The following is an 11,145-nucleotide window of genomic DNA, read 5'->3' on the forward strand; positions in this document are numbered from 1 at the left end:
CCGGAAGCACTTTGGTCTAGCGCTACGTTTCCATGCTTCCTGCTCACCTCTCTCTTGCGCTCCCGCCCGGCCGGCTTCTCCCCCCAAACCCCCCCTCTCGCCCTCTCCCAGTGGCACGCGCTATCGAGGGAGGAGCAGGCCAAGTACTATGAGCTGGCCAGGAAAGAACGACAGCTCCACATGCAGCTCTACCCCGGCTGGTCGGCCCGAGACAACTATGTAAGTTTTTAAGTTTACAAGTCGTAACCGACTCTTCTTCCCTCGCCCCAACAAACCCGAGCCTCTCACCTGGCGGAGCGCGGGACGGTGGTGTCAGTGACGCGGCCCACCCACATTAGGCATTCGGTTCAAATGGCCTACACTGGTGCCTTGTGATATGAGTTTCATTCCTTCCATTCTTCAAATCGTCTTTCCCCATGGAAATGGCGTTGATTTGATCCGCCTACCCCAAAAAAATCTACAACGATTCTTGCAATGGGCTTTTTTTTTTTTTATTTGTAAAACATAGCACTCTCAGAACAGCAAATATGGAGACGTTTGCCACTTGCCCACATCACTCGCAGGACCAGGCTTTGTCTTTTAAAACCCTCCGCACTCAAAGTCACGAATGCCAGGATGACGACCCCAAGTGGACATAGATAATAAGCGCATCACATGCGCGTTCGGTGTTCCATAATCCAAAAGAAATGTGCATGCAATTTCCTTTTATATATGAATGAGTTCATAGAAGTGCGGCAAAAATGCATGTGCAAAAGTTGGTGTAAAAAAAAAAAAAAAAATGTAACCTTCGCCATGTTGTCAGTGGCAAAATCGCCCGCTGTCGCGTGGAACACGATATCAATCGGTCGATAAACTTGGTGGAGCAGCATGTGGCTCATCACCTCAGGTTGTTCTTGTGCTTTGTGTTCCAAAGTAAATAATTTGCGTTTTGTGGTCACAAAGCCGCTATTGTTCAAGTCCAAAAGTGACCCTTGCAACTTTCCGCCTTTCCATGTGTTTCATTACGTATTTCTATTATTGATGGATGATTGTTTACTGTGGTGTCGATGCTGGCCCGTGTTGACTCTCGCGCGCCGTGGTTGTTTTTAGTGCAGTGTAAATCCGGCCTCGCAAATGATTGGTCAATAGAGCCCAGTTTTGTGAGCCCATCAAGACAAATTGAGGAAAATAAGCGAGAGGAGTGCGGGCGCTACAAGAAAACACAATCCTCATCAGGCTCGTACCAACCGCAGGGCAAATAGGAAGGGGGGGAAAAAAGACGGAGAAAGAAGCGATGAATAAATAAATAAACACAAAGAGGAGTTGTAGTCTCCCGGTTTCATGTTTTGGGGCGTCCTGCAATATAATAACTAAGGTTCCTGTCTGTGTCTGTCTCCCTTTTTTTTTTTCCCCCCTCTTTCTATTTTTTTGGCGGCTAACCAACAGGGGAAAAGGAAGAAGAGAAAAAGGGAAAAGCAGCAAGCGGAGAGCAACGGTAAGCGAGCGGCAATTATCTCCCATATTAGAGCGGCCCCGTCATGTGTCAGCCACATGTGACATCCCGCTAGATAAAAGTCAAGCTAGTTTTGTTGTGCGTGTGTGTTTGTGCTGCTTTTTTTCTTTTTTTCCATCGTAGTCATGCAATGCAATATTTAAATGGTAGCGTTGGCTGTACAGTAACACTCCCCCATCCTCCCCCCCCCCTCCCTCTTTTCTGGAGTCTTCCCTTGCTAATAACAGCTGAATATGCATGAACCCCCTTAAGACCCCCCTCTTGTCCCATCCCGTACACCCACCCCCTCCTTTTTTGCCTGTTAGCATTGTGGTATATGTGTATTTGAGAATACTGTGAGATGAAATTAACTGTTTTCATAATGCCTGCAGCCTGCAAATACACTACAGTACCGTGTGTGGTGGTGTGTGTGTGTGTGCGCGCGTGTGTCTGCGTGTGTGTGTGTGTGGACACTAACTGGCTGCCCCCTCGCTTGCCTTGCTCTTGATCAGAATCGAAACACAAATTAAGGAGGTTTCCTCATCCTGTGACTGCTCCATCTTTCATAATTCACCCGTATATATTTCTCTTGATCATGTTTGCTTTCATTGTGTTTATTGCCGCTGCTTTTTTAAAAAAAAAAAAAAAAAAAACATTTTTGTTGTTTGTTTGTTTTGTTTGTTTGTTTTTTGGTGACGGTGATCTCCTCTTGAAGGCCTCTCTGTCTGTTCTTGTTTTCGTTGCAGAACACAGAGAATATTTTCCAAACCCTTGCCTTTCACTCCCTCCGATTACAGGTGCTAATGTCATTTTTTGACTATTAAATATACTAACTTGTTTTCCATCCTTTTTAATTGATCTTTATCTATCTATCCATGGATGTGTTGAAATTTTCAAAATATTCTCTTTTTTTCCTTTTTTTCTGCTGCCTTTTTTTTTTTTTTTTTTTTTTTTTTTTTGAATCTGTAAATGCTAAAAGGAAATCATGTTGTTTCACACTGCCTTACAGTAATTTATGATCTTAGCGTCTGAAGGGTTTGATGCCAGGGTAAACCTCCTTAATGGATAAAACGCTCCTCCTTGTGCCTCACCTGTAGGCTAGCATGGCCACTTTAGATTATTTTCGGCCACTGTTCCGCACTAATGCAAGCGACTAAGCATGGGCCGGATTCCATCAAATTCTGATGGTATGATGACCGAGAGCACAAATCTGTGCACTCACTGCTCTCAACTGTATTACGGTGGATTCCCAACAATGTGTTGGCACATTCGTCAATGCAAAAACAAAGCGATCACTTTTGTTCTAAATAAAATTGAAACGTAATACGACAGTAAAAGTACTTCTTTTTCCCAAAATGAGTAGCTCTTCTCCACTTTGTGACTTAAGCTCTGATTGGAAAGAAAAGGATGTTAGCCATGCTAGTTAGCAACGAGTAGTAGCGAGTCCAAAGTATTTCTTTCACGCTAACTCAAATGTTTATTTCAAGACGACATCATGGTGATTACTTGATGCTGAATTTGCCCAAGACTGATGTGTGGCACTGTCGTATTAGAAACATTGCCAGCGCTAGCTGCCGCTCTTTGTTAGCATATTTCCCATATTCTTCCTCCACCAAGCCGCCGTACGTGAAACATTCTCAAACGAGACAACTTTTTTGACAAGGGCAAAAGTCGTCTGCCTCACAAACGGCGGCGGATCTTGGAACGCGTAACCGGCCCATGCCTACAAGCCAGTGACTGAAATGATCCGGGAATTTGATTTCCCCTGCGCCTTATTAATCCTCAACCCTGGCAAGGGCTAACAACAATTAGCTGCCACTGTCTGGCCATTTTGACGACTCCGCCATGCATTTTCTCAACTTGAACTCTCAGCTTAGATTCCGCTACAGGAATGCGATTGTGTTAATATCTTGACTTTTGATCGTTTGCATGGAATGTGGTTGGACTACTACTAATAATGCTTGGAAGCAATCCCATCTAAGACTGGATTTACACTGCAGGTCTAAGTAGAGGTTCAATGGAGATGACATCGGAATGACGCAACTGAGAAAAATTGTCCTTGTTGTTCTTTTCGTTTTAGAGCAGGGATGGACAACTTAAACAGTTGGGGGGGTGGGGGGCATTTTTCAATCAGTCGCACACTTTCTAACCGGTTGTGTGACAAAAACGCCGGTTGAAATATGAACAAAATGCGTGCATGTCTGTTTTTTTAGACATGTATTTAACCAATGTACAGAACAATATTTTCAGTAAACGCGCGTCAGCCGTCGGTGTACTTTCATGGTCGTCGAGCAATGCAATATTTAAATGGCTCACCTCACATGCTTTTTGTTTGGGTAGATGCTCGCCTTGCACACGGCGTTAATTGGCGTCTTCACATCACGTCAGGCCTGTAAATAGTCCGCTCGAATGGAGCATTTTTACACCACTTTCAAGTGGCTATATTTTCTGCAGTTTCGCTTCACCACGTGCATTATTTCATTTTTGTTTTGTTTGGGCGGGGGGAAAAAAAAACGCCCTCATGTATATAGCATCGGCCGGCCTGAACTCCATTTGGCGATAATTGACGAAAGTGAACATGTTTTGGCTTTATTCGGTTATCTGTTCAAAGCGCGACCGCAGATCCTTTCTTTTTTGTTCCATTTTGTGTAGGCTGCCTATCATCGATGACCGTGCGATTCGCATCCGTTTACGTTGCACACTGACAAATGTCCAATCTGCTTTGCAGACACGTTTTCAAATTGCCCCTCTCCATTTGTATGCCTTGTTGTTGTTTTTTTTTTACGACCCATTTCCAAAGTCGAACCAAGCAGTGTAAATCCAGCCACGAGGCACTATTGAGAATAGCTGTCAATCTCCATAGACTCACTGTAACTATTTCTCTTTATTTCTCTCCTACTTGTGCTTTTTTTTTTTGTATTTTTTTGGTGCTATTTTATTATTTTCTTTTCCTCCTTCTTCTTCTTCCTTGCTGGCTTTCCCCGCCCCCTTTCTTCGCCGTCGCGGCATCAGACCTGAGCGCTCCTAAGAAGTGTCGAGCGCGCTTTGGGCTCGATCAACAGAATAACTGGTGTGGCCCGTGCAGGTGTGTATGGGGTGTGCTTGCACCGAGTCCGGGGTGGTCGGGTGCAGGCTCGGCGGGCGGTGGGGAGGGGGGGTGGTGTGACGCCACGCTGGGACTTCCTCCTCCTTTCGCTCGCTCCCTTGTTTTGTTTTTGTTTTTTCCCCCCCCGCCCCCGGTTTGGTCTTTTCCCCTCTCCTGTTTGTGTCGCCGAGCTACGTCAGCTTCCTCCAGCCACGCCCTGCCGGTCTGTCTTCTATTTCCAAGGGTGCTTGAGTGACGCTTGTATGAGTGTGATCAAATTTGGGGGGTTTATTGACTGGCAGGTGGGGGCTTGGGGAGGTCCAAAATGGAGGAGGTCCCAGTGTTTACCAGCCTAAACCTCAACCCAGGCTCCATGTGTGTGTTTTTTTTTGTCTGTGCAATGACGTGTCCATTTTTTTGTTTTGTTTTCTTTTTCCTACGTCTCCTGTGTGTGTGTTTTTGTTTGTGTCCTTACCTCTTTGGCTATAACAGATGCAAATACCCCAAAGAAGTGTCGTGCCTTGTTCGGGCTTGACCAGCTGAGTTTATGGTGCAAACCGTGCAGGTACATAACTTGCCTGAATGGGAGGAAGGCGACCGCCATGAGCCTTTTTTTTTTTTTCTCTCCCTATTTTCCTTGATGATTTTTCTCTCTCTCTAAAACACGTTTCCATCAGTGTGCTTAACAGATGGCAAACTGCTTTTTCCCCCCCCGGAACTTCCTGCAGTATACAGTATTTACAAAAAAAAAAAAAAATCCCTTTCCATTGGACTCAGTTAGAGCCAGTTGGTAGAAAATGGATTTCTGTAATGCTTTTTTCTTTTTCTTTTTTTTTTTTTTGATGTTAGAAATCCATTTTCTCCGCTCCCCCGACCCATCTTATTAACTGTCATGTGTGTCGTAATTGGCGCCTCCCTTTTATTGAATAACAATGTGATGCTCGGCAATTTTTTTATTTTAGCCCTGCTTCCTCTTGAGGGGCCCGCTCAGTGACACTCTTTTCTGTGCTCCTCCTCTTCCTCCTCCTCCTCCTCCTCCTCCTCCCTCTTCTTCCTCCTCTTCCTTCCCTCTCTTCCTCCTCTTCAATAACCCTGACTTAGTCCCTACCTGTTGTCTTTCTGTTCTGACACAAGCAGTCTTTGAATTGGGAATGCTTTCATGGTAGGTATTTGTTTCTGCTAAGTACATTCCCCACCCCCTCCTCCCCCCTTTTCTCCGTGGCATATTCCATTTGTGTTGTGCTGACCGTGTCCTATGTCAACACTCCCCTCCCGACATTGGAACGCGGCGCGTTCCTACAGATCACAAGACCGGGCGCGATAATTCCGTCTTCATTACAGGAGCCGAGAGGTTAAGAGTCCTCTCCGGGGCTCCCGTTGCCGAAAATCCGGCGTAATTTCCCGGGAGGCGGCGGGAGCGAACAAAAAGCAAGAAAAATCAATAGCGGCGCATACGACGAATCGATGCGCGTGTTAAAAAATGAATATGAGCTCATTTGTTGCTCTTTGACGGACAGTTAGCAGGAGCCGGCCACGTACTCGCCGGCAAAACGATACCCCGGCGTGCCCGCTCGATACTTTTCCCAATGTCCCGCCTCCTGGAATTGCATGCGTACCCCCTACTCCCACCCACCGAGCATGTATGTGCTTTGTTGGTGTTGCCTCATCCCCAGTAATGTGCTCTCTCTGGTTTTTACTGCCCCCCCCCCCCCAAAAAAAAATGGATGCAAAAAGCATCCCTTTTTTTTTTTTTTTTGTCTGAGTTTCCGTCGTCGCCTTCAGGCAGGTTCACCGCCAGGGTCAAGGTAAAAGCGTGAGCGGGGGCAGATTTCACCCGCCTTAACCAAATCCAGCCCGGGGTGGTCACCTTACGACTCGAGAGGGGTCCCGAACCCGGCAGGAATGCAAACATGAGGCCGTGACCCCTCATGTGCACGCTTGTGTCTGTGGGGCAGGTGCTCACCAGTGCGCATCTTTCTGTATTATTTTGAAAGCAAAATTCTGCATGCAGTGTACAAACTGGGACCCCCTCAGGAGGAGGTGGTAGAGTGGCGAGGGGGCCGGAGAAGAAGGGGGTGGGGGGGACCAGTAACACGGTGTTGAACCCCGATTGTAGCTAGAGCCTCTTTCACACAGAAATCGATTTTTGCCTTTTACACGGAACCCGGCTAAAACGGCATACGGAGGATCACAATAGACGGTGACGGCGTCTGACGACTAAAATATTTGTAGGAGAGCACGCAGGAGCGTGTTCAGATTCACGACCCCTGCCAGCATGGCGTAATTCCTTTCCACGCAGGCAGCAGCATTCGGGGAGGGGGCGGGGGGTTCTGGTGTCAAGCCACAGATATCCTGAAGACTTTTGGATCACAAGCTAACCAAGGCGGCAGACGGTCAAAACTTTCACACGGCTGCACGGCATCCTCCAATAAGATAATCAGATAACAGTGTTGTCTAAAAATTGTTGGGATGACATGCGACACTGCGGGATGAATTCGTATCACCTTCGACCTCTGTAAAACATCAAACTGTGGCTTTGACAAGGCAAACTGGCACGTTAACATGTTTGGCATCTTGATTCTCACGGTTGCAATTAAATAGCGCAAGCACCCGTGGACATTGCGGCGACATGACGCTAGGCGGTGTCAATCCAGAGAGTGAGCATTACTTGCTCTTCGTGTCCACTCCCCATCGCCGCCACGCTCATTTCCCGCCTGCTTGATGTCCTGTTTCCTACTCTGGGGGGGGGGGGGGTCATTTCTCAATCATGCATGGCAAACCGCTGCATCGCGGCGATCAAATCGGAAGTCTGAAAGATTGTCTTGTCTCGCCTTGCCCTTCCCGATCCAGGAGGAAAAAAAAGTGCATTCGCTACATCCAAGGTGAAGGCAGCTGCGCCAGTCCTCCCTCCTCGGACGGAAGCTTCCCAGACTCCCCCCCGTCCTCGCCCTCCTCCGTGGTCCCGTCCCCCTCGCCAAAAGAGTCCAAACCTCAGACTGAACAAATGCAACCTCTTTCACTGACTATGAAATCCGCCCACCAGCCGCTCCTCGCTCACCCGCATCTCTTGGCCGGGCCGCCGGAAAGCGTGACGACGACGGCGGCGGCGGCGGGCGGGAAAAGGCTTGCCCCGGAACCCGGCGACATGGCACCCTCGCGGCTACCGGGCCCCTCGGTGGTGTCCCCCATGGCCCGGCCCTCGCCACTGCTGTGTCATTCCCACTCGCTGCAGCCTCTGTCGCTTGTGACCAAGTCTATAGAGTAGCGGTCGGACCCTCTCCTCCTTTATTTTCTTCTAGCCACTGCTAGCTATTGTTCTGTTTTCAAGTTCATTGGTCAATATTTGACCCGCCAAGGAACCGCAGAATTGTCCTAAACAATTAACACACCAGGAGCTGTGACGGCAGCTCGATAAAACCTTTTTATTTTATTTTCTTTTGAAATCCTTTGTTTTTTTGTTTTTTTTTTGCAAAAGTTGAGCGGAGGTCACTAAACTCCCGGTTGTTGACGTGTTCACCTTTGAGCCAAAAGGCTTCTTTGGTTCAATTTCCAAGTACCGTCTCGGTCATGGTCATCTGCAAAAGTTCCAAGTAACCGGCCTACTCTTGGTTGCTGATGTTTCCACCTGAAATCCAAGAGGCTTTTTCACTTTCCAATTGAACTGAAGAAGCCCTTCACCAACCAAGAAGAGGCCGTTTGCCTCCATTCAACTCTTGCGGACGGCCGCGCCCCCGATGACTTTGCTTCCTCACTTCTATAATTCACCAGTGAAGCTTTTGGAGGCAACTGGATTTTTCTTGGTTGTTGAACAAGCCAACAGATTTCTTCAGTCAGAATTGAGAACCGAAGAAGCTCTTCTTCAAGAAGACCTTGTAGGTTGAAAGTGTCCAGTTGCCTCGATTCACCTTTGGGTGATTGACGATGTTCACCTTTTATCCAAAATGCTTCTTCGGGTCCATTTTGAAGTGACGCAGCGAGCTCATTCGGGCCATGGGAATCCACAAAGGGGCTCTGCACTAGCCTGGATTTGATCCCGATTGTTGAATACCTTCCACCTTTCACCTGAAAGACCGCTTCCGTTCTATTGTGGACCGAAGAAACCGTTTGAATTCAATGTGAAAATGTTGTCAACCACCAAGAAAAGCCCAGCTGCCCCCAAAGACGTTTTGGCCTCGAATCCAAAAGGCTTCCTCGGTCAAGTTTACGAGCAAAGAGGTCTTTTGGCTTCAAAGTGAAAGAAGATTCCAGTCGCCTTCATATCAACTCTTGAAGACGTTTGATCTTTCGTGTCATCCAGGTGTGGGTCATCTGCAAAAATTGAATGGAGGCAATGGGACTCTTATCGGTCGGTTTCTTGGTCTTCACCAACCAAGAAGAGTCCAAAAGGATTCTTTGCTTCAAAGTTGGACTCAAGACGTGTTTTGGCTCAAAGGTGAAAATGTCTTCACCAACTTGCGGAAAAGTCCAGTTGTTTCCGTTGAACTTTTGCGGATGACAGCGACGTGGCTGACCGCGAATCGAGCCACATCCCCGCGTCCCCCAAGCCCCTTTGTTTAGAAATTTGGAACAGCAGTGGACAGGACGAGCTAAAGGCTAGCGTTGGTTCTCCTCCTTTATTTGTATTAAATACGAGCTTGCGAACCAATCACACCCCTTCTTCACACGGCGCGCGAGTGCGAGAGGCTAGCGGCGACACCGCACCGAGGAACAACTTTGAATTGTCATGTTACTTGTTCTTGTTTAAATGTACAGAATAAAACAAATTGGGGGTGTGTGGCGATGGGGAAGGGGAGGCGGGTGGGGGCGGGCGGACGGGCTTGTCGGGTCGGGGATATTGTGTTAATTATGCATTCTTCCACTGCTTTTTCTTTGTTTACCTTTTCGGGGAGGGTTCGGGGTGGGCGGGTGTTAAAAGGGGTCGTTGGATTGAAAATGTCACCTCGCTAGGACCAGTAGTATTTATTGCTTTAGAGATTTTGCTCGTCGTATCTTGTACGTGTCTCTTTTTTGACTTTTTATTTCCTTTTTCTTAAAAAAAAAAAAATGTTGTACAAATATTTTTTCTTAAGGTAAGCGACTTATATATATATATATATGTATATGTATATATATGCATATATGTATATGTATATATGTATATGTGTATATATATGTATATGTATGTATATATATATATATATATATATATATATGTATATGTATGTGTATATATATATATATATATATATATATATATATATATATATATATATATATATATATATATATATATATATGAAGGATCCATTTTTACAAGGAGGTTTTAAAAGGCCTATTTTTTTCCACCCCCATCTTTTTTCTGAAAACCCAGATTCCGCTCTTGTGCCCCGTGAATATCTCACCAAGCGAGCGTATGCACGTATTTCGAGGACCGCGTCGATAAGCCATTATACGAAAAAAAAAAACAGTGCGTCGAAAGCCCTTCCCTTCGTCGTTTTCATCTCTCAGACTGTTGATCCGCCGTGTACAGATTTTTCCGTGCCAAATTTTTGCCATCATTTCACCCCTTTTTGCCCCCCTGACCCGGACCACGCTGTCAGGATCCCCTTCTTTTGGTTTCAGTTCCATGCCATCCTTTTGCTGTGACGTTACATAGATTGCTATGTATGTAGTATAAATGTTGCTATAACAAATGTGTTTGGTAGCAAATTGTCAAATATTACAAATTTAAACCTAATAATAAAAAAGAAAAAAAATGACGGGCATCATACTGTATAAAACCCACACGGGCCAAATTCTGTATATTAGGAGGTTCATAAAAAAACTATTAAATACAAAAAAAATACACAAACTGCCACTTTTAAGTACACTACTACATATAGGTAGGTAGGAAAAAATAGGCATGTTGATGTTGCAAGAGGCTGTAAAATATTAACGAGAAAAAAAAAAAAAAGCTACAAGAGAAATCATCCACTCGGTGCCATTGTAGTTGACATGACGCGACTGTAATCTGTCGATTTCTTCTCTGGTTTATTAAGATGCTAATGATAAATAGTTTGAATGTTTCCTTAACGGCTGTGATGTTCCTGTTCTCTTTTATGCTCTTATCTTTTCTTTTCTTTGTTTGTCCGTTTGTTTCTTTCTTTCTCTCCCGTTATTTTCAAATGGTTCCCCGAAACCACGTTTTTTGTAATGAATAAATGTTAATGCTGTACAGTCTCTGTAGCATGCAGTTCTGTATTAATAAAAGCAACTTAGTATGTGCACGCCTGCGTCTTCCTTTTGCTTCGGCTCAACTTGAACCTCGTGTGTGTGTGTGTGTGTGTGTGTGTAGACCCGTGTCCGTGTCGACACCGCGTCCAATAGGAAAGCTGCATTTCCCTTGTGGAAACGGGAAACATTTTCTATTTGAAAGAAAACATGCAAACTGCAAGCAGCGGCTTTTCCCGACAACCAAAGACTCTCAAATAAAACAATGAGATCGTGAGTTCTCTTCTTTTTAGGAAACTACACCATCAATAGTTGTCCTCTTTTTCAGAAAGTCCGCCATAAAGTGATTCTCATTTTTGGAGGGAACTGCGACATACATTTGTCTTTATCTTCTTTTTAG

At 45.7% G+C, this 11,145-nt stretch overlaps 1 protein-coding gene across 26 annotated transcripts in view; it reads left to right on the forward strand.

Annotated features, from left to right (window-relative positions):
• Positions 1–10,801, forward strand: part of tcf7l2 (transcription factor 7 like 2) — a 91,275-nt gene extending 80,474 nt beyond the window's left edge. For 5 of the 26 annotated variants that reach the window (XM_086017377.1, XM_086017375.1, XM_086017381.1 and 2 more), the window contains 5 exons: positions 112–219; positions 1,411–1,474; positions 2,218–2,268; positions 4,484–4,556; positions 7,407–10,801. In XM_086017377.1, the coding sequence (XP_085873503.1) occupies positions 112–219; positions 1,411–1,474; positions 2,218–2,268; positions 4,484–4,556; positions 7,407–7,821 (711 nt within the window). In that variant the 3' untranslated portion in view covers positions 7,822–10,801. Of the gene's footprint in view, positions 1–111; positions 220–1,410; positions 1,475–2,217; positions 2,269–4,483; positions 4,557–5,048; positions 5,122–5,657; positions 5,720–7,406 lie in introns of those variants that run through there. The other 21 variants (XM_086017378.1, XM_086017382.1, XM_086017392.1 and 18 more) reach the window with 13 other exon arrangements.
• Positions 10,802–11,145: the final 344 nt, after the last annotated feature.

This window comes from Filicampus tigris, chromosome 19 (assembly GCF_054856515.1).
Source record: "Filicampus tigris isolate MCC_2025a chromosome 19, RoL_Ftig_1.0, whole genome shotgun sequence".
In the NCBI taxonomy this organism is placed as follows: Eukaryota; Metazoa; Chordata; class Actinopteri; order Syngnathiformes; family Syngnathidae; genus Filicampus; species Filicampus tigris.